At 44.0% G+C, this 24,748-nt stretch overlaps 1 protein-coding gene across 7 annotated transcripts in view; it reads right to left on the reverse strand.

Moving 5' to 3' along the window:
- The window catches only part of LOC111861240 (cytohesin-1), a 53,090-nt gene that overhangs the window by 4,495 nt on the left and 23,847 nt on the right, over positions 1-24,748 (reverse strand). For 2 of the 7 annotated variants that reach the window (XM_023845648.2, XM_023845647.2), the window contains 8 exons: positions 14,300-14,364; positions 12,830-13,096; positions 12,389-12,501; positions 11,334-11,482; positions 10,067-10,178; positions 9,264-9,491; positions 8,110-8,179; positions 6,498-7,201 (listed from right to left, as the gene is read on the reverse strand). In XM_023845648.2, the coding sequence (XP_023701416.1) occupies positions 7,102-7,201; positions 8,110-8,179; positions 9,264-9,491; positions 10,067-10,178; positions 11,334-11,482; positions 12,389-12,501; positions 12,830-13,096; positions 14,300-14,364 (1,104 nt within the window). In that variant the 3' untranslated portion in view covers positions 6,498-7,101. Of the gene's footprint in view, positions 1-6,497; positions 7,202-8,109; positions 8,180-9,263; positions 9,492-10,066; positions 10,179-11,333; positions 11,483-12,388; positions 12,502-12,829; positions 13,097-14,299; positions 14,365-16,121; positions 16,421-16,838; positions 16,945-18,477; positions 18,652-24,748 lie in introns of those variants that run through there. The other 5 variants (XM_023845650.2, XM_023845654.2, XM_023845651.2 and 2 more) reach the window with 5 other exon arrangements.

The following is a 24,748-nucleotide window of genomic DNA, read 5'->3' on the forward strand; positions in this document are numbered from 1 at the left end:
TCCACTACTGGGCTATCTGTACCAGCCCCAGACGATAGATGTGGGTGAATGTGGAGCAGTCGGTGGGATGAATACCGGCAGGGGAAACCGAAGTACTCGGAGAACACCTGCCCCCGTTCCACTGTGTCCACCACAAATCCCACATGACCAGATCCGGGCTGGAACCCGGGTCGCCGCGGTGGCTCTGAAACAGACCTACGCTTGTGTCATGGCCACTATTTCCCGACCAAGCTGTCCTGCGAGCCAGTCTCCAGATTTACAGCCTCGCGCTAATGAGTACAAGCAACAGCGATGGCTGCAGGTGCGCGCGTGCGCGAAGGCCACGCACCAATACCGTCATGGGGTACATAATGGATAGCTCAGTCAGTACAGTGACTGGATACGAGCTGGACAACCAATGTCCTTGCGACTGGCTGCGGGCTGGACAACAGAGAGGTCAGGGTTCGAGTCCCGGCAGGGTCAACATTTTTCTCTTTTCCACGCCGTCCAGACCGGCTCTGGGATCCACCCAGTCTCCTATCCCATGGGTATCGGAGGTTAAGCAGCCGGGACGTGAAGCTGACCACTCACCTTGAACTAGTGCCTAGGCCAAGAAAACGTGATCTATGCAACAACTCCCCCATACGTCTTCATAGCATAGTGCTTAATTAGTTAAGCACAGGGACAGCTTTGCCTTTATAATAAAAGTGAATGAATACGAGAGGGCTGTATGAGTACATTTCAAGGACACAGAATCCAACAGGTTTCTGAATGTAAAACTGAAAGGAAAGAAAATGCCCAAGTGGAAGACCAAGATCAAGGTGAGGATCAACAGGTTATGGAAGACGTTGCACAGAAGGAAATACGAACATGAGAAGGGCAAATTTGGGAAGACTCAGACAGCCTGTGCGTTGTCAGAATGGAGCATAAGCAACAGGAGACAGTGAAAGCATGAAACTTGGGACCATTTTACGTACTGACGTTGCGAAACGCAGCACACTGAGCTATCTCGAAAGTAAGCCCATTCTGCAAACAGATAAACACACAGAAATCATTGCTGTTTGCACGGGTCCCCCACAGCTGGTGAGGTGTAGGGTGTGAAGTCAGGACGAAGTGAGAGCTGGCAACAACACCATGTACGGCAAAGTGAAATGGATGTCCTTACAAACGAAAGTGTCACTCTTTAAACATGTTTAATATGTTTCGACAACACACGGGATAAAACTGACGCAAGGCCGGTTCTGTATCAGTGCCTCTCCTGCCACAGTCTAACAAAATTCACTATTACCGTCTGAGTCAGAGTTCTGAGAGCGACACGTGAAAAGCCCAACTTAACGTTATTCATTCACTTCTCAGCAACAAAACATAAGCACTTCATATTAAAGCCCATAAATTTGATGTAAAATATATAAATTACATAACATCTACACAAGTGTTGTAAATGAAAGCCATGGCGATATACACTACCAAAAATTATAATAAATATTTTTATTAAAATTTGTTTCTTATACCAATAACTTTGATTTTACTATAGTTACACACACACACACACATACACACATGTACTGTAAAGGCTTGTTATTAAAAGACAGCTGGCTATGCTGAAACTAAATTTTTAAAACTAGTTTAATACTATACACACTATTAAAAAGTTTCAAGTAAACCTGTTGCTTAAATACAAAATATAATTCTATGTCAAATTTAAACATTTGGGTTTGGACTTAATATATATCAAATTATTATCACTTTTCAATAAATGACACATAAAATAAACTGTCTTAAAATTTACAGCATAATATACATACATAATCAAATAAAATTATGAATAATCAATCATTCTATATGAAACACACAAAAATCTGAGTACAAAAGAAGGCATAAGACCAAGGGACAGGAAGACATGACTTATGCAGAAACAAACTGTTAGCCTTTTCACTGCTCAGCCACACTGACTTACATTTGTATTTGTCTGTAAATATGAAAACAAAGAGAAATGGAACACAAGCTGACTTAGTGTACACTAACCCAAACTTTATATTACAGAGATGCGTGGGGAAAACTTGCGGGCATCACTTTTTGCCAGGGGCAAATTCATCTTGTCCATACACCCACCAAGTCTGTGTACATACTATGAAAGGGCATAACAAGGACGCCATATTATGGACTCAGCAGTGTAAAGCTTCACCGACTCTGCAGCATGTGATAATGAGACATCATCATTAAACAAACACACACATTCATTCACACTAAACATTCTTTGGCATGTATATAAAATATTTGGTGAAGCACACAAGTACGGAGAGACCTGAGTATGCCCCACCTCCAAGATCCGCATTCTGAAATTGAAGAATGGCTTGAAGCACAATCCCATACAAGAGACCCCAGAAACACTAACTCGACATGACCATAATAATGTTCTCACACTACATAAACAAGATACTTGGTTTGAAAAGTTTCTTGCGTGTGACATCAGTGAACAAAATTCTGTCTTGCCACCTGCTGACACATAAGATAACCAATTTCAGCAATGGCGGAACTAAGTTTGTAGGTTACCATTACAATATAAAACAGAACAGTTATCTCTATTGAACAGCTTAAACCTATGACCAAATGATACAAATGGAACTGCTATATAAAAAGTCATTTCACTGTTACCTCTCCTGCAACAATGGTAATCGAGGCAAAGTCTTTAGGGCATATACAAAGGAGTCACACGCTATGTAGGTGCATCATCAGAGCAAGAGCTTTATTGTCGTAAAGGCAGTTTCTGATTCACCCACTCCCAATTCTTGATGATCTGTTTGTGGACTTCACTGTATTTTATTCCCCCTGCGTGCTCTGCAATTCCTTCCTGAATTTCAAGTGCAGAGACTTGTACTGCTCACTTTCCTACTTGCCTTTGCCCATCCTGTTTATCTCCAGCCTCGCTGCAACACAAACTGATTGAGAATATGTGCCTCCCACCACCTGCCGTTCCTGCAGAGATGAGTTAGTAGAATGGATGTCAGACTGTGACAGTGACGGTAAATTTCAGTGGTAATTTTGGAAACTTCTGACAGTAAATTTGCACATGAAGGTTATGATGCCTGGAACCTTATGACACAAGGATAGGGCAGTTTTATCGTGCTATTTTATTTTGGAATTAATGGTGGGGTACATTAGCAACTTCAGCACTGGCAATCATACAGAACAAAATTCATGAGCTCCTATTTCAGAATAATTCCATCATGATCAGAAGAAGCCTTGCATACATTGACCTGAAAATTCATAATGTAGTCTTCTGGGCTGTGGCAGTCTTGTCCAGTAGGTGGTATTGATGCTTTGGAGGAACATATTGCCACCACCTTCTGTCCTGAACGTCAAAATGTCGGCATCCACATACCAAACTAATGGTCATAACCCAGAGGACAACAAATATGAACCTGCACTACTGTGAAGACCTGAAATCTTCCAGCAGCTTTAAGAGTTTATCAAAATGGTGGTGCTGGTGGCAATATAACGCATTCCAAATGTACTCAACACAAGGCTTCAAATTATGTGAGAAATCTGATTAGTTTTTTTATTTATATCATCCCTTCCATTCTGTTCTAACACTGATAAACAAACATATCAAAGTTTGTGACTTGCAGGTGGAATTTTGTCTAGCACACTCAGAACCCATTAACAACCAGAACTCCTTAAAACTGGCTCAGTCCTTTACAAGGAGCCTGCATAGCTAATTTGAACTGCCATTTGAGAAATCGTTCTTCTGTCTGTCACGTACAAACTGCATCTGCACTGAAAGAATGTCAATAGTCTGGGGTTAGTAAAAGTGAAGTTTGTTGAAACAAGAATTTACCTCACAGAGACCCTGATTTTATATTTACATTTACAAGATGAAGTGTCTTCGGCATTATAATAGTATAATACTATTAGTATCTCACATTGTTTCCTGAAGACTATTCTAAGTAAACAAATTTTCACTAAGAAGAGTTCTATCTTCTGGGACATAATGCAGTTCCAAGCTTTGCACACTAACTTCGTCTATTGGCTGTTAGCAGACTCCTTCTCTCGCTTTGTTATATAAACTGTACAACCACTTCTTTGCAAAAAATTTTACAGAACTAAATCAGAAAGTTTATTACGGACCAGGTGATATGATAAATCAAAGTTGCTGGTACATTGCATGGTATTTGAGGTCGTTTGTAGTCCTGCTTCAACTCATGAAAACTCTGCTCTTGACTAACACAAATTTTAATGGAATTTGCGACTAAATTTGATTAAACTTCATTCCATATTAAACAATCACTGGCTACCATCATTTCATTTAAGACTCCAAATAAAAATTCTTAAAAAAACCCACTAGACTTTAACAGAAGTCAGCACTGACAACTGCCAATAAAATTTTACTTCACAATTAATGTTTAGGAACATTCTGTTCAATTTTCAGGAAACCAAAACCTCATGAAGTCTAATAAGGATGTGTTTTTGTGTCATTTTGTTTATTTTTTTGCGATAATGAGGCATCCATGCATTGCATAAACAGCATTATACAACCTTAACCAGGGGTACACAGTACGGATGGCAACAGAAAGAAATTAAATATTTTAAATTTTGGAACTACATCTGTGTCAAAGTTCAAGTTTGTTCCAAGTTTAAAAATTTGGATGTTCCCACAAAACTTGCCTTCACTCTGCAGAAAAACGTCAGCCAACAATACATATAGTTTTATGTTCCTAGAATGTGCCACTTTATATTTCAGATGCACTTTGTTTTCCATACAGCTTTCTTATTGTGTTTTCCTTAACCCAGCTTCAAAAAAAAAAAAAAAAAAAANACAAAGCCACAGTAGCATAACTGACTCTATGAAGGATAAGTTACGCCAGTTCAGTTGCCACTCTTTGTAATGGTCATTTCTGGTAACTGCTGGCAACAACACTTTCAGGTTCTAGCAGTGTAACAATTTCATCATCAATACAAATTCTGAAGTACAATAAACATGAAGAAAGCAGTCTTCTGGGATTTGGCACCGTGTATATGTGGTGTTAACCGACGTAAAACCGGTTCTCATGGTCTCTTCGCTTGGGGATTTCTTATTTTTTCCTTCTACCCTGAAGATGGAGGCGATACGTTCCTCCAAAACGTCGGTTAACACCACATATACATGGTGCCAAATCCCAGAAGACTGCTTTCTTCATAGTCACTGCCGTGAAAGCCTCAAATCTTATACAATAAACATATTTGCTGTCATTGCGCCACACAATCACTGTAATTTTCGTTGTTGCATAACTAAGGAGATACTGGCCTGCAAACTCACACAAACAAGTCGAGCCCCGTTAACTGACACACAGACGTCATCTCTCAGCACGTTACTGCACTACATGATCTATTATCAGAGTTCTTTGGTGCTGACTAAGACATTCCGCTAATATTTACAGTGTCTGAAGAAGGCAGTTCAATCATTAGTTGCCTTAAACAAACTAGAACCATGTCTGATGCATATCACAGAGTTTCGGATGTGACACCATGCAGTGGTACCAACATATCGGAGGCATGTACTGGCTCTACGTGAGAATGGAGGCAGCTTCTTCTGAAATGTGGGTACCACCTACCTAACTACAGGAACCCCCTCCATCCCCCATTTAAGGTCTCCTTGAGGAAAAGCAGATTTGAATGTTTTTAACTCAGAAAGAATTCTAAATAGAGGAAATATATTTAATTGGGATCACTGAAAATTAATGTTACATAAGGGGTTCTAGCATACAGGGTGTCACAACCCAGGACAGCGATCTGAACTCTCTCTGATTGGAACCAGAATCTGTCTGAACACGTCCAATGTTCTGAAGGCAGAAAACTATACTACACGTCTGTACGCGAATGAAGAAGAGCATGTCCATGCCTGTGTCTATACAAGAGATCTCAAGTGCACTTAAACTTTCTCGTTGTCAAGTGACACGTACAGTAATTATCAGCCTCTCCATGCTGTTTTTGTCACTGCCCTGAGTTTAATTCTAGCCCCCGCGACTTTTGTCTGCCACAGGATACATAACCTTGCTAAGTTGTGTGAAAATGAATTTATTATGAAACTATCTGTGGACCACAGCGTGACACCACCGACAGAAGGAATGTCATCAAGATACTATTCCCGGTGCTCACACTCACAGGTTAAACATTATTTTGTCTCGGAGTCATATCAGAATGGGAATCATATGATGGAGGCCCAACACATAACAGATACTGGCTTCAGCAGTTGATGCAGTATCAGAAATCCTCATGATCCTTCTGCTGACAGATGATTCAGTCAGACATGTTGCACTTCTATACAACATAACAAATTAAACACAGGATCTAACCCCACTTACAGCTCGTTATACAAAATGTCTTCGACCCAAAACACTATCTCACAACTACTGTCGCATGGCCGCCTAATTTAATGACTCCAATTGGATGACAGCGTAGCTTCCGTTCTCTGCTCACTGCTGCAGTCCCATACAGCACTCACTAACCCAGAAAAGCCAGCCTCAATGCTGTAACATTCCTTTATATCAAAATTGGGAAGTACCCTGGATGAGGAAGCACAACAGCTCGATAAAGATGTGGGGGGGGGGATCAATCCATGAGAACTGTTCCCATAGCCTCACTATAATTCAACCATCCGTTTAGTTCAAATGCACCTTCTACATTTGCCAAATAAATGCACATTGATAAATATGTACAGAATGCTTATCTGGGAATTAATATGGACCTATTTGGCAATTTCTGCAATATATAATAAATACCACAAATCACTTTGTTTTGTCAGTAAGAATATATATATATGTATATCATAGTTCATTAAAATAAACTTATTTTGGATACAGGTAACACCATTCAAGCACTCACAACATTCCACATTCATTCAGCTATAAACACTTAATTCGTGATAAACAGTATACATACACGCAGTGCTCATACACACCTTCAGAAACACATTGTAGTTACAGATACTGACAGAACCTGGGAACACACTACTAATGAATTAGAATGCAGACACAGGAGTCCAACACAAAACGTTTCAACACTGGAAGATATAAGATTCTAGCTCAACAAGGTCCAGATCTTGTGGGCACAAGCTGCGATGCGATATCAAACATCCAATCAGTTTTAACTTTTGGAGTGGTGGTGATGGTGGGCACTTGTCTTCTGGGCTTTCTTTTTGCGAGCAGCCAACATATCATAGAATGGGTTATGACTGATGCTTTGCCTGCAACATGAACACATTCAAACTGCAGGATCTGAGCTTCTCCTTCTGCAACTTTACTCTGTGCAGCTTGTTGAAAGTCAGCGGCATTTTGGGGGAACATGTCGCCTCCGTCTACAGGACGAGCACGCGGCATGTTCCTCTGAAATGTCAGTTCACTTTCTTCCACTGACTGCATGACAGAGCTCTTTGTACAGTCATGATGATGAGTGAACACACTGCATGCAAACTGAATAATGCAGCAGGAACTATCAGACAAGGCAGCTCAGTAAAGGTCCCTCTGTTTACTACATAATTTTCAAATACTTACCTTACTATGTCTCCCAGCAAGCGCACACTCTCACATCTCCGACTTAAAATTGTCATATAATAATAAGTTTCTGTCTGGCTCACAGAATCCAGAAAACTTGACTGCAGCATCACTGATATAGGATATGACGAAGACCTTAACTATCTTCCGTTGTTGCTAGGACACGACACGGGGTGGATCAATGGAACACATCAGAACATGGGAGGAAGGTGGGATGGGGGTAGATGTATGGAGGGGAGAGATGAACAAAACTGTTTTAACATGAAGCAGAGAGAACGGGAAGAAATGAGAGAGGATGTGAAAGCAATACTGGAGAAACATGGGAAGGAGATAAACGTACAAAAGTGATGACGAGAGCAAAGAAACAAAGGATTCTTTCCATCTCTCACAGGCACGAAGAAGCAGGATAACAACCCACTTAGTCCTTGCAAAATGCAGAAAACACAGCAATAAATTTCTGAGCTTAAAACAGTGCAGATCCTGCACATGTCAGTTACTTTCAGGGATGGAGTTAAAATAATACAAAGTACATGATGTCCTGCACTGCAAAACAGGAAAACCCAATGCAAGCCGGTGCCCCAGCAGCTGTACATGCACTCACCTCACACATTTGATCCATTCATCCTTCTCCTCGGGTGTTGCCGCAGACATGCGATACACCGTGTGTTTACCTTCAACAAAACATACCACAATCATTATGATGCCACAAGCAAATTCTGCACTTGTTAGGATCAGTGAAGATTCTAGAACTTAAAAAAAAAAAAAGAGAGAGAGAGAGAGAGATCCTTTTGCAGTTCTCACCAATAAGTGTTTATGCTGTTTATGCTTCAATACAAACTGTCCCCCCCTCTCTTTGTCTACTCTTTCCTTATTCTAGTTCGCCTCCCTTCCACCAGTGCTATGAAAAAGCAGGAACAGATGAAACTGGAAGGTCACCATTCGGCAAGAGCAGAAGAGGGACACACTATGCAGACAAGTGGTGAATGTGGGTGACACAGCCAGTTTAAGAACAGAGATCACATATAAACAGATGACTGGAACACTAACGATTATTTCCTTAGTGGCGAATTAGTGAAAAAAAAAAGATGATTATTAATTGTACATTGAGCAAGAGGGTGGATGTAATTATGGTCTGTTTTAAGGTACACAAGTTCTCAAACATGTGCTTTGAATGTGCACATTTGTGGTAAAGTGCAGATCAAGGATACGCACCGTTCGCTTTTAGTTCTCACCACCACAAGAAACAGGCAGGCAACTGTCTGAGGCAGTACACAGAGTGCGCACCCAGCTGCACACCAAAACAGCATTTCTCTGGGTGACACAGGCTATCAGATGTTTTGTTTTTTCATGCACTAAGTTTCATTATTTTTGGAAAATCAGTCCCTAATTTCTTCACTTTCTATTCATGTGGCATTCTAACCAAGGACTGCTCTTCAATTGACGTGACTGTTGGTGGGCTAAATAAAAAAAAAACTGGACAAAAAGGGGACTGAAAATGGTCATGGTGTAAATCACACGTCCACCACTTATTGCCACATTCAAGGCAGAACTACTTGGAAACGCAAGTGCAGCATAAATCAAAGGAACTGTCTGTACAATGCAAGCATCTGATTGGAGGAACTGAAGGTGGGGGAAGCCTTACGCACCTTTCACACACAAGCACAAGTGATATCCAATTATCACTTCTGCTTGTGTGTGAAGTGATGCATCTGCTTTCTCTTTCCATCCACCAGCCATAACATTAAATTCACTGACCTTCGACCACTTTGCCTTCGCTGTCTGTCTTGCAAGCCTTGATGAAGTCTGAGCCACTGGCATACAGCTCGAAACAGTGATGTTTGTGTCGATCACTCACTTCTCGTACTCGAATGTTCTCTAGGGGGATAATACCACGAGGCTCCTTGTCTGTCGTGTATTCAAAGTAATAAAGACAGTTGTCATTCAAGATGAACCACCGCCTTTTCCAGCTCTTGTACCGTCCCCCTGCAGACAGGAAATGGCTGCTGATATATATATGTATATCCTGCAGTACTGACAACTTCACTGTACAGACCATGAATAGGAGAAACAGGAAGAGACTGCAAAATAAATTATACTTCATACATTAACATGCAAGGCCATGGCACACATCAGGCGGTTATCTGACTAAGTCTCAGGTTCTGTTCCTGGTGATGTCATGTGAGATTCACAGCGGACAAAGCAGCACTGAAGCAAACCCTCGGACCCACTCCCTTCATTTTCCCCTGCTAGTCATCATTCTACGATACACTATCACACCCAGTCTTAAGTTGGAGGCTTCATCTCGCTGACCCAGCCAGTGCTTGGTGATCAACATATTCGTAAGGTTTGATGACATGTTTACATGGAGTGCTAGCACTGGGGCCTCACAAGGGACTAGCGTACCTTCTGGTAATATCTGAGCATACAGAACTGCTTGGCTAAAACCCTGCTCCTGCGCCAGTTTGTCCACCCCAACCTGGAACTGGGCCTTGCACTCAACAGTGAGAAGCTTCATGAAGATTAAACACAATACAATACTCGAAGTGGATGGAACTCACCCTGCTTCCACAACCAACCCTCCTTATCGGGATTGAAGAACGTGTGCATAAGGTCATTGCCATCGTCCTCAGGGATCTTGAATGGCTCAGTCTTTATACTCTCATACAGACTCTGCAAAACAGAATGGTTTCGTCTCAGCTGTCGCACATCGTACTGCCATATTACTTCAAATTCAACTTCCCGATCTTAAAACTGAGCGATGTGCACCTTTCTAATTTCTTTCCTAAAATGCACATTCAAAAACTGGACGAGTCTTAAATTTAAGGGCGTATACGGTATTTCTGGGATGTGATGGTGTGCATATATATATTTGCCTGTGGCTTATTTAACAACACTGTCAGCAGCTCAGACTGCGCAGCATCAAATGATAGGATGATTTATGAAGGAACTGGAAAGGCTTTGGCACAAGATTGGGGTCTCCCTCTTCAGAAGTGATGCAAAAATGGAGGGGGGAGGGCTGGGACCAGAGGCCATGGAAAGGGCCAGTCTGTCAGTGAGCAGCATGGTTAGCAATTTAAGAGGGAGGAAGAGTGGGAGAAAGTGATTATGAAGAAAATTAAATAAAAGAAGGAAGTGGCATAAGGGGAAGTTGGAGAGAAGAAAATAAACTAGATGAACCGGGAAGCAGGAGAAAGGAAGGTGGGGAGGGAGGGAAGGAGAAAACAGTTATTAACAGCCCTTAATGAGGACCAGGTTAGAGATACCAACTGACAGCATATCCTTAGATGAGGACTCTTAACTTTATCAGTTATGAAAATTATATAAATACAGGGCAGGGGTTAAACAGACGTAGATGCAAATGAAAGCTTTTACAATATCTTCAAACTGTGGGCCACAACAAATAAACAAACGTGAATCAATCCATTTTTTTCTATATATATATGTACAGTGAAATCCTCATTTATCGAGTTTTGAGGTTCTCATTGGTGAATAATGCTACAGTCATGCACAGTCTGCAGAGAGCTACACTTTGGAGGGGCATACAGCCTCCAGCTTCATGCCTCTGCAGTGCTGTACCTGCCCACAAGTCTGCAATTCAGACATACGTAACTCAGAAAGGAGACCAAAATATTTAAGATATTTAGACCCAATAAATTTGTTAATATTTACAGGTTTTATTTAATTCATGTTACATTCTACACTGCTACACTTCTGTAATTATTGAGCAAGGCACTCAGAAGCCAACCCTACTCATGCCCCACTTTCATTCCTTACCACTAGGCACTCAGTCTGAGAATGTGTACCGTGATGCACGAAAGTACTTACAACTAGCAGCTCTTGGGGCAGGTCCCCCCCATTATTGATGCCCCGATTCATTGATATGAACTGCTCCACAGCGGGCTTGTCTTTTACACTGGGGTTGTGTAAACTTGTGTTCAGCATGATGATAGCAAATGACAGGACGTAGCATGTGTCTGCAACAGTTCATCGGTCACAAATCAGCTCTCTCAAAGACTATTTTCTACTGCCTACTGCGATGTGACATCATGTAGTCAGTGCAGTGCTAGCGATGCTTTGGAGGAACCTGCTTCTAGTTCCTATGTCACAGATAATACCTTACATCCCCATTACAAACACCTGTCTGCTATAGTTGCATTTCATTAACTAGTACACAACACAAGAGGCTGTATTAACTATAACACAATAGCGGCCTCCGTACTCTAGGGGTAACATTCCCACCTCATGACTCAAGGTACGCGGGTTCAAACCCGGCGGAGGTCGTGGAATTTTTAAGGGCAGAAAAATTCAGGGAACAAGTCCTCCGGGAGGGACTTTAAGCCGTGGGTCCCGTGTCGTAGATTTACAGCACGTAAAAGATCCTCATGTCTCTAGGAGACCTCTGAGCAAAATTAGGTAAAAAGTTTCCCACCCACGTAGTTTCCAATGCCTCCGGTAGATGGGGAAGTATCGGGTACCACTGCCAGTAGAGAGGTCGAACTCGCTGGCTGAAAGGGGCTGATAGCAAGCACCAGTACCGGAAGGGTATGGCGAATGGTAGAATATCAAAGGGGGATGTACAATAGATCAACAACTGCTCGCAGTGCATGGGGCAACCCACCCCCTCCAATAATGAATGAATGAACTATAACACAATTGTTTTTGTTTCTCAGCATCATGACGTTTCAATAAACACTGATGCCATGAAGTAACATTTACAAGTAAAAATAAATACCAATTTAGGAACTGCATATTGTAATGTCATATGAAGGCCAAAAAGAGTAAGACTAATCTGTTAATTCTGTTTGCGGAAATAATAAATACACTGTTTGGGCAAAATGTTAAGAACAGCTGTTACATTTAGTAACCACTGAATTACACACCCGTATTTGTGAAAATGTTAGGATTGAGCTGGCAGTATCGCTGTGCAAAACACTCCATCATACGATCTATCTTCTGGGCTTCGCCAGGCAGACGAAAACTCCATAGAAATTGTCTGCAAAGATAAAATAGGGAATATTATCTTTCCACAGAAATTTCAAAATCACCCAAATTTTTACAGTACTGGCAAAATTCAGATCTGATACAAAATGGTGCTTGAGTCCAAATAAGAGTTGGAATTTACATGACACCATGAAGGACAGGAAAGGGGCAGAGAAGCACCTAAACAACAGCTGCTTGGTCTTCACAAACACGTTAACTACTGCACACCACACCACTGGATCTCACAACTTCTGCCATGTGGACTAGACGTACAAACCAGCAACGTCTCATTTCTGAAGCATTACTGAAAATGTTACTGCACAAACGGTATTGATACTTACCGCAAGGCCTGAACCAGAATGAGGTCAGTGAAATCGTGAAGCTCAACAAATGCCTTGAGAACCTTCTCGTTGAAGTCATTCTTCTCGCCGAGGTAGTCGCCAATGGCAGTCTTGTTGAGGCCTTCCCCTTTGCACAGGAACTGGGCAACATCTTCCGCCGTGCTTTTCAGCAGGCCGTGTTCAATCAGGTACTCGATCCCCTTCTTCGGGTCCATGTTGAATTTCTTGCGTCCAATAGACATCTGTTTTGCCTTGGTGTTGTTTTTACTAGGACACACAAGAAAAAAACCGCAAATTCATTTATTTGCTTTGTCTCCCAATATATAATTCTGCAGTAACTACAATATTGCACCTTCAACACAACACGAGATACAACAAGACCATCATTCAAAACTCAAATGGGAACAATACGCATATGTAATTAATACAATAAATGTGGCATGTGACAAGAGAACACGTGTGCTCATCACAGGACCTAGGACTACACAACCAAATAAAAACAAATGTCAAGTAATAAAGATTATGAAATAATAATAATTAACCAACACTGGTCTCATTTTAACTATTTAAGTAGTTTATATTTTAACTTGCTTAAAAAAGGTATAAAAACAATTTTAAAACTGATACAAAATTGTATAATTTACAGCATTCGTTTAAGTCTACAAGTAAAAACTTACATTGTAAACAAAAAACAATACAACCCCTCCCCAACCGTAAACACTGACCAATGGAGGGGGAATGATAACAGAAAGCTGAGAGTGACTGCATAAGTACTTCCTGGTGATAGCCGAAACAAGTCATAATGTTGTAGAACACACTGGACTTGTATTTGGGGGGGGGATGTTGCTCGATCACATTCATCCATCAACATATCATTCAATTTTACATATGCAGCTGCAGGCATTCATGACTTCTTGGAGATAAAGCAAGGAAACCAGGCTCCAAAGTCCTGCCCTTCCCAATGACTCACACTTTACATTAGACTACAAATGAAATGATAATCCAAGACACACCAAGGGTTTCAGTTGCTACTGAACCTTCAAACAGCAATAACTTCAGCTGTCAGTCTACACAGAAATGTAGCGCGAAGGTTACTGCTGTCTTCTGGGATGTGCAGCCACACTGCCTGATTAATATATATTTACCAGCATCTCAGAAGAAGCTCACAGTAGAAGAGAGAGCCGCATAGGGAAGAACGCAGTGATACAGGAAGGGAGGAAGAGGGCTCAGGGCAAACCCGCAGTTCTCGTATCACTGAGATCCAACAAGCTGATACTGAAACATCAGGAGGGAAAACAGAGGAAACTGGAGCTAACTTTGCCTACATAATCAAGACAAGCAGAAGTGCCCATCTGTCCACTGGGATATGGCTGCTTTCCATATAAATATCGTTAGGCATAGCGGCCAGAACTTTAAAGGAATAGCACTAAAATTACGAAAATATATCAAACCAGTGCTGCACATTCTTACCCCTCATCCGCCGTATCCATGTTCTCCATTTCCGCAACAACTTCCCCGAGAGCATCCTTCAGTTGCTGGAACAAGAGGGAAACAAACACAGGTCAGCGGACATTTCAGATTGTGGTCTTCTGGCATCATGTACTTCTGTAGGTGGAACCAGCATTTCAGAGAAGCATACCGCCTTCATCTTTGGGGCCTATACATAATGCTACTATGCTACTGTCATAACCCAGAAGCCCATCTGAATACTAGCTGCTGTGAATAACAACTCAACAGACAGACAAACATTGATGGCACAACTATATCAAATTATTCATTCCATGAGGGCCACCCCCATGGTTTCACTGACTGACTACCAGAAACTGGATGGCACTGTTATACACGAATTCTCATTGAAATGGAAGGAAAACCACACTGGTCGAGTTCGTAACATTCGAGAGAGTGGTCAATCCTGTCCTGGCATTGAAGGGAGAAATGGAAGGAAACTGCAAACATCATCAAATCAAGGCACCAGCCCACAGTGAACCTTGGCCTTCTTGTGAAGGAACAGCTTCAGTCTTCTTGACCTTCAGCACCGATTGAAAGAAAGTTGTCAGGGTCATGCCCGCCCTGGTCTCCTTACCTCATACAACTTAATGTCGTAGGCATTCACATGAAAAATGGATATGGAAGGTCGGGATGCTAAAGTGGCACTTTTGGCATAGTACTGCCTCTTTAACAGTAAAAAGCTATGTATTTATGTTTTGTTTCATTTTCATCAGTAATCTGTCATACGACAGGTCGACAGTCTCTTCCAAAACAGTTCCTCCACTTAATGCGATCTAGAGCTTTCTCCTTCAAATAAAAAATCCTCTTGTCCCCAAGGTCCCCAAGGCATAACTCTCAAAATAACAGTGACTCTTTCCTCATACAGCAATAACAGTCTGGTCTTTGTAATGGAGATGCAGGGTGATTTCTGTGAGGGAAGCATATTCATGAATATTATTACTTGGATGAACTTCATGCTTCAAAGGTTTAAAGCCAGAAACACTAAGGCGTTTGAAATCAGTAGCTGCTCCATTCCGCATTTGTGTTCTGATGTAACCTTATTCTGGGAACACCAGCCACCTGCACAAGAAAGTTGTCCAGCAACATTGCTAACCTCCAGCCGGTTGCTTGGCAACGTCTTTGCAGTAATGAAGGCATGCAATTATACGATTAACGTTGTACATGCAGCAAAAAAGACCCGCACGGTCTGAATAATAAGATAAAAATAATGCTTTGAGCCTGGATACAGTGAGCGACGGAATGCGTGGTCCACAGTTGGAACTGCGGAATGCTCCAGGTGTGCTGACGTACTTGCACAAACACACATCCAAAGCACCACACTTCACTTCCTGGAGGGTGAGCAACTGTTTACACCTGTTATCCCCCCCCGCATTTCGTAAAACAAGCAGTGAAAAGCGGACCCCGACCTAGGGATTGCCCACTCGCGCGCTGACAGCGAGACTGAACTGGCTCAAGTTCAATACTGTACAGGAAAACAAAGTCTGTGCTCTGACATGTGAGGCCAGTCCCAACAGCCACATCACTGTTTAATTCATATTGAAATATTACCTCAACAAAACGTATATTCTGAGGCATATTACTTAACATTTCTAGGCCCTTACTTAAAGAAGTTGCCCCAGCGTTGCTTCCATCTCAGAAGTTCGTATATCAACCATTCCGATATTACAGATGCCATCAAGTTGGCAAGTCCACATGAGGGCCCGTTTCTGAGTCAAATGACGTTCATACCAAGTTTCACAAAAATCTATCGACTGCTTCTGAAGTTACGTCGGGTGGCACATACCATAAGACTCAGGATCACTGTCTTCTGGGATACGACGCCATGTTGTCTGGAGAGCAACTGCTGCCTTCATCCACCCTGAAGATGGAGGCGGCATGTCAGTAACGACCTGACTACACGGGATCTAAATGACGAAAAGAGTGACCTTGGTGATCACCGCCGCAAAAAGACCATGCACCTGTTACATGAAACTCGCTTCCGCGCATGAACGGCACAAGAACTTGAAAGGTAACCAGTTTCTTGGCAAATGCAGGATAAACTTCCTGGCCACTAAGAGGCGCAAATACTCCATAGCACCACACGCCAGCCACTGACGCAAATTTCCCAAACATGTCTGCTTCTCTGCAACTCACCGGATATAAGACGTCAATCTCGGAATCGCCTGTCAAACAGAATGGCGACATCAACAATCGATTTAGCAATCGATATCGTCTGAAATAACCACCGCGTATTCCGACAGCGGGGAGAACATGTTTCGTGGGAATTATGCAGAAGTCCTGCATTTGCAAAGATCATTTTATCGAATCCAGACCGGCTCTGGGGCCCACCCAGCCTCCTATCGGCTCTTTCCCCGGGGGTACAGCGGCCGGGGCGTGATGCTGACCACTCGCCTCCATCTATAGCCCCATATATCTTCATGTCACAGTGCTTACTTAATTAGGCACAGGGACAACTTTGCCTTTTCTAAGCAAATATAAGCCGTATAGTTACGAAACTTACCATACATGCATTTTTCTGAGTAATATTTCACAACGCTGTCAGCAACTCCACTGCACACAAACAATACGTGGGTAAGATGCCAGGGATACAAGACAGCGACCTCTGTTCCTTGTACTACACGTATAAGCCTAACTGCATGAAGACAACGCGATGCCCGGCGTGACTCATTTGCACACTACCGACACACAAACATTTCAACACAAAACTGCGGTGTTGCGGGAAACAGCCATTAGGCTTCATTTGCATCCATTGTCAGGTTGCTCATTACAGAAAACAAAGACACACAGGTCCTGTGTTCGTGGCCAGGGGGGGCAAACCGGAGAGGGATACGCTACTTAGCGTCGAATGGTAGAATACATGAAGCGGAAAGGTTTTGGAAGGAAACTGTAGTGACCTGATCCCTAGTTGCCTGGAGAGACTGAAGAAAACATCCGTGAAGACCGCTTTTCCCACCCGCTCGCTGTCTCAACCTTCATGCTCGTGTATTGCAGACACTGACTGACGTGGTCACATTAACGAGCAGCAATCACACCTGTCTACGGTCCGCACGACCAAGGAATCAGGTTTCGATTCCCCTTTTCTCCACATGCCCAAACGTGCTCTAGGGCCCAGCCTCAGCGTCCTATCCAATGGGTACCGGTGGCTGCTTCCCCAATGGTATAACGGTCGTACTGTGAAGCTGACCATCCAGTTTCATCTAATACAATGATTAGGAATGCGTGGAACTATACCTCCACTTCCCATACATGCTGAATAAAACACAGGAACAAGTTTTTATCTTTACCAATTCTTGTACGGTTTCGACAGAACAGTTTGACTCAGCATTAGCACGGTTCAAGTTTATAGTTATGGTACTCTCTGCCTAAAACATTCTTCAAGATGTACCATCATTACCGACTGACGCTGAACATTACGTCATCACTAAAGAGTTGCTTCAATTACGCAGGATCTGAGGTCCTCACGTCGGTGATATGAAGTTTTGGACAAAGGGCAGACATCTATGGGAACCTCAACTACGGACGGAGTTTATCGCTACACTACTCTCCAGCTTCGAGGAGGAAGAGAGATTCACTAGAAACCGGGGAAACGGATCACGCCAAGCTGCAATCCCCGAGCTTTCTCTTCCATTGGCGGTTCAAGACATTTCTCAGTTAGCCCCTAACTTCTAACCCATTTACAGACGACTTATGTAGACAAGCATTCGAACATAAAGCTCACAGAAAACACACTGCGTCTTCATTACTAAGAGCAAACAGTTGATGCTGTTAACGGATTTACTGGACCAGTTGTTGTGAGAATCATATGGTAAAGTTGTCCATAAGTATAATTAAGCACCACGCCACTAAGACGTATAGAGGAGTGGAGCTATAGCTCCATCATTCTTGGTTAGCTTCACGGCCCGACTGACTGCATTAACCCCGGTATCCTCTGGCGGGGTGGGCCCCAGAGACGGTATGGACGCTGTGGAGTACAGAAGAATATCGTATACCTGCCGGGAATCGAAATCCGGCTGTCCAGCCCGCCGCTATACCAACCGAGGGGAATCATACAGCACACACGAGAACACTGTGTTAAAGTGGGTTAGCCAACATGTCGCAAACAACTGCATGCGTCAGTCAAAGTATCTGACGGTACATACTCACGCATCCAAACATGACATTCCAGTGTGCGATGTTACACGTATCGTGCAGTGAAGTGAGGACGCAGACCTTCATACCGAGCGAAGAACGCGACGATCTTTATCTCAGGCGATGGCGCTGCAAGCCCGTGCACACGCTCTACATATCGCGCACGAGTAGGTGGAGTTTCGCCGTTTCCTTACAAGCAACAGCACGGTCAGAAACCTACAGACAGTTTTATGATATGATCTTCGTTTGTATGCTTATGAACTCTAGGACTCTCAGCTCTAAATGATATACAAACAGTCCGTACTTCACAGGAAACAGTACGTCTCCGCTACAAAGCCCAACCAATAATGCTGTTTAGGGAAACAGCCATACGGAACACACAAACACTCTGTGGGCGGTGCAGGTGGTGCATACGGTAACCACTCGGCTTTAAGGGGAAAAGGGAAGAAGACACGAATTCATGGTGTCCGGGAATAGGGTGCTGAGGGCATATGGACCCAAAAGGGAGGAAGTAATAACGTGGAAAAACAGCAAGTACATTTTTACGGGTACAGACTCACGCCGTTACTTCCAGCCTGGTGCAATCTGGTACTGAGTGAACCGCTTGCCATGCCAAGGCCCTGCTACCATCCCTCTTTGTGCACAAGTGCATTAGTCGCGCAGGGGTGTCCACACAAAGATGTAACCAGTTCCTACCGTCATAATCGGAAGGTCCACGGATCAAATAACGGCCTGCAGACTACATATCCTGATAGTTATTCATGGTTCACTTCAGACCCTCCAAGCAAATGCCAGTAACCATGCCACAATTCGACGCTGCAGAACCTGAGCCACTGAGAAAGAAGCCCTCGGTCTACGTTACTGACAAGTTCTGATAACAAGTATGGGTAGAGAAGGTACAGTAACTGAAGAAAATCATGAAAGTGTGAGAAAAGGGGAAGATTAAGATAAAAATAAATTCTAACATTGTACTTGTTTCTATACTTCAATCTGACAGTCATCACAGCCCAGAAACTTACTTAATACTTGGACTTGAAGGGATTAAACTGGCGCTTTAGTGCTTACTTTCCGAGAACAACAAAATGTCCATGGCTCACATGTTGGCAGAATCAGTGGCCAGGCTACAGGCTAGACGTCCGAGGAACTGTGGCCCGTCCAACTCCCATATCCAGTTCTCTGACGGTAAAGCGGCCGGGACGTGAAGCTGTCCACTCACATCCACCCAGTACCAAGGTAAAAAAGTACATAAAGCTCCCCTCTCCCCAGCACAGGGACACCTCTACCTTCACCTTCAAGCAAACATCTGCCAATTCGCGCGAAGCAACCGGCAACGTACGTTTTACTCTCGCTTTATTCAGAATAAAACTTCGGTTCCGACAGATCGGGTTTTCCACTGGACGGGCATGGCTCCATACCAAATTTCGGCACTGTTTGTAGGTGACATCCGCAGTACGGAAGTGAACCAAGCTCCCGGACCGGCCAAGGAGCTACCAATGTTCTGGGCATCCATGGCATTGACCCCGTCGGTACTTATTCTCATGTGCATGACGTCACAGGTCGTGTTACAAAAACATTGTTACAGCAGTACCCAGTCACTCTATTCGGAAACTGCCATGCCAATTTACTGATCCGTTGTATTGCTGTAATGAAGACGAGAGAGTCCTGTACGTGTGTACGTGTCCATTCGTCTGAACCGAAGTTCCATCCCGTGCACCGGAAGAAATGTGAATTCAAACGATAAGACATATCAGAGTTCCGAGGCAACGCCAGAAGACGGGATATCCTGTGCTAATTTCTTCCGGAACTCAATTCTGCACGCGAAAACATTCTGAAGCTGAAGTTACGGTCAATATATTTAAATAGAAACAGGTCACACACAGCCATAGCTCATCTGTCTACTCAATAAAATCGTAATAACGCTGCGTGAGATTACTAGAACACAGTGCGACGATAGAACGCTGCACGCTCTGGCTACGTGTAGTACTAATTCTCCGTCACACTCACTGCCCACCACCAACCGGTATCTTCGCTATCTGTATCCACGCGGCCCACACGTAGACCAACAGAAGGTGCACACAGCGGCTTACGTCATAATTCCACCTTTGTTTACAAGGCGTATCGCGTAACTCCAGAGCACACAAACACCTCTGCAGGGAAACGCAACAGCTCAGTGCCGGCGCTGATGTCATTCCACGTGAAATAATGAAATCTCATCACGTGACTGCCTTTCCAATAGGCGTCTGCATTACTGGGGGCAGCAGCGCACACTACCCTGCTGACGGCGTTCAGCCCAAATGCCACGAGGCTCCATGCGGTCTCGTTTCGCAGTAACCTCCTGCTTCCATCTACAGGGTAGGATAAACAGTGACTGACATGGGTAAGGTGTCGTAAGGCGTGCGGCTGACTGAACCACTGGAGCGCCAACCAGGCCTACTCTTCTGCTCTGAAGATGGAGGCGAGTGTCCTCGTGACAGTCACTGTGGCAAGGACCTCTCGGAAAACGCATGTAAACCGCTGACGGTGGAGGATCCCACTCGACTCAGTCACAACGCGCGGTCTGAAGGCAGGCTCTGGGTTGGAGTCGATTCTAAAGCAACGTTCTCTTTAGGGCACACCAATTTATAAATGAAATATCATTGTCGCTTTTTTGTCATTAACTAGGCACCGTATTGTGGCGTACAGACCCGTTCCTAAGCAGTGACTCTGTAAAGACGTTCCCTCGGCAACGAATACGCATACAACAACTGGGTTACTGTTGGAATGGCCGCGCCATAGCTCAAGCGGTTAGTCGCGGCGGCCCGGGTTCGATCCCGGGTCTCGTCAAGTGGGATTTGTGGTGGACAAAGTGGCGCTGCGGCGGGTTTTCTTCGGGTACTTCGGTTTCCCTTGCCAATCTTCATTCCACCAAATTCTCCATCATCATAATCACCCGGAGGCAGGCTACAATAAGCCAATCAATGGCCGCCATGCCGAGTGGACCCAGCTGGACTCCACCCCTTACTAAGCGAATTAATTAATTACTGTTGGAAACGGGGTGTTTTCTATGTGTATGTGGTCGAAGACTGACCGACCGCCAGTTGCAATGTGACTTTGACTTTGATTATGGGTGACAGTTCAGGCAGTTCTGCACGGGAGGCTGTGAAAATAGAACCTGAGCACATTACGCTAAAAATCTCCACTGTCAAAGCCGTTGCCGGGGAACGGATTGTGAAAACACAGAAGGCGGGAAAAGGCTCAGTGGATGCTGTGGTGATTTGTGAATTGTGGAGATTAGAGGCGGCGCTGTAACTGCTTGAACAGTTGTAGTTCCGAGCCGTGTGCATCACTAACCGAAATTCCATCTACAGTCGCACACACTCACACGTGACAACGCCTCCATTCACTTTAACCTCGGAAGCTGCTGAAGGTTCAGCCCATTTAGCACCGGACGACAAACCTGCAATGAACCCACGGGATGAGGCTGCTGTTCTTCGGATTCATATGAAACACGTACAAAACAGATTATGAACATTACGAGCAGGCGGTGTGCATACCAGTGACCACAGCTGAGTGCAGTTATTTCTGACGACTGTGTGTTAACTGTAGGCGTGACCATTATTACGGACATTGTCCATCACATTTGGTTTCTATAAATGCGACGTTTCGGACAATGAAGCTGCTTCCAGCATCAGGTGTAGGGGGCATTGTTCCTACTTAGCTTCGGGAGGTTATCTCCATCACTTAACCTCCTTACAAGGGGCACAACAGAGCTGCAACCTGTCCCCGCACACACCTGATGACGCAAGCAGATGAACCTTCCGAAAGTTGCGGGTGAAAAGACTTAAAAAGATATAGATAGCGTCCAGGATAGCGGCCATGTTTATTGAAATTGCTGAGCTCTTGAAGGGCTGATGTTTGAAAAAAGCAAACAAATAAAGGCGCTTAGTCATAACACGGTTCCCGTAGAGCCACTACAGCAGATACAAGAACACGCAAACGTAAGAGAGTGAGATTACAATTTCAGTCAATTGGCGTGAAACCCTTGCGTATTCTTCCGTCGTAAATACCTTATAGTTACAAAACTGATCAATCAATATATACTGGTGCGCCATATACAAGTTGCTGGATCCATTCCAGATGCAAACCGTATAACTTGATGTACTATGTAAAATGTGGTTAAATTTAGATTGTACAGCCTTGCGGCCCACAAATAAAACTGTGGCCACGGCGGGCCCAAAGTCCTGTCGGTAAAACCAGCTACTTCCATCTCAGATATCAGATCACACAGTTGTGGGGGCGGAGTGAATACTGTGACATGTAGACACATTGCCAAGTTCACTGCTGTGTGAACAGGAGAGGGTACAACACCCGTTGCTAGGGAACAGCTGTGGGCACGCTGTTTCCCCGGCAACGAGAGAACAATGAATATTGGAAGACAAGTTTTCTTTGCGGTCCGTACCGGGGCCATATAACGGGAAGACTATATAGTAATACCATGAAACCCCGTGTGGAGGCGGGGTAGAATACCTCCACCGTGACCCTGCGAGTCGTAGGAGGCGACGAAAAGGGAAGTCTCGGATCTGAGACAATAAAATATGATCGCGAGTCCCGGGGGATTCGGACCCGAGAAAGACTGCGCTGGCAAGCACCAGCAGCATATACACAAGACGCCCCACAAAAACAAGACCGTAACTGTCAAACAGTAATAAATACCTGGTTATGAGCTCCAAATGGGGCTCGACACCAAGACTTCCTGACTGACCGTCAGTCGCAATGTGACTACAACGCAGTAGTGAAGAGTGAAGGAGCTGGTGGCTGAGGCCGGGGAAAGTTCGGAAACCCTGAGGAAGGGGGAACATCCAGCACTAGAAGCCGCTACCAGGCAATGGCATGTGAAGACTAAGAAGACTTTGTGTTCTGTAGTTCTGTACCTTTGGAGTAATTGAGCGAGACTGTCACAGTTATTTGCAGTCACGAGATCCAAACCCCGTCTACAGCCACTCAATCACGTGAAAATACAGGAATATAAGTGGCAGGATGAAAAAGCTGCGTAATTTGCATTCATGAAGTCATGAGGACTGAGATGCGCGGGCCTTGTAGCAAGTATGGAGGGATGAGAAAAATGTTCACAAAATTTCGTTGGGAAACCTGAAATGAAGAGACCACATTTAGAAGATGGGATAATATTAAAAAGCCCACTTAGGACGCAGGATGCGGACTGGATAAGTGCCGGTCAGAACAAGAACCAGGGGTGCGCTCTTATGAACACGACAACGAACAGTTCGGCGGAGAACATGGGGAGGGACTGAGCAACTATTAGCTTCTAAATAAGGGCTGGCTCGGCGGTGGCACTCTGGACTTGTATTCGGGAGGTGTTCGCTTCGAATCCCGGTCGGGACATCTGTTATCCTGCCTGATGGCTTTCATGAGCTTCCTCAGTACTTCCAGCCAATACTGGGATAGTACCTCAATTAGGACAAGGCCGTTTCCTTTCAAATCCTTTCCAATTTATAATTTACCACCCTACAGTTCGACGATATAAAGTCAACATACTGGCAGTAACGTAAGTAACCCCACAAGAACTTGCCCTTCCGAGCCACTGCAACGCGTCACCACGTTCCACAATGCGTGTTGCAATAACGAATTGAATTGCTGTACTCCCGTAGTTGCATAATCCTTTCTCCGAACGGTTCTTGCACAGTCTCTCGGCTGCCGGCCGTCCATTGGTCCACTGCATTTCGAACCGGGAACACCAGCAGTCACGTATCTCCTCGCTATGCAGCGTCCGGGCGCCGGATCTTTCGAAGGAATTAAAAAGGGGCAAACATACCAAATGATGATACAACAAAATAAAAGCGTTGAAACAACTGTTCGTCCTGAATACTCTAAGTGCGTCAGCAAATGCTAAATAAACACTACCCCTTCAGTCTGTCCCTTCGGCTTATACGCAGTGGCAAACCGGGAGTGAAAGCTCACCATTGGACATACAGCCGGCGCCGTGACGAAAATCACCATTCATAAAACACAGAGCACGAGTATGTGTGGAACAGCAACAAGAGTGCCTGACTGGACCCTACCCTGTCATCCAGCTCACATTCTATTCAATATCCATATTAATATCTTTCCTTCTGGGTTTCCGACCATCATACTGTATGCACTTATAATTTCTGCCATATCTCATCCGCCTTGATCTGATCACTACAATAAACTTTCTGTAAAGGTAAAAGGTAAAGTCGCTGTACTTAATTAAGTACCAGTCCATGAAGACCTATGGGGCGTGGAGGTACAGCCCCACCATTGTTA

This window comes from Cryptotermes secundus, unplaced genomic scaffold (genome assembly GCF_002891405.2).
Source record: "Cryptotermes secundus unplaced genomic scaffold, Csec_1.0 scaffold2516, whole genome shotgun sequence".
NCBI lineage: Eukaryota > Metazoa > Arthropoda > Insecta > Blattodea > Kalotermitidae > Cryptotermes > Cryptotermes secundus.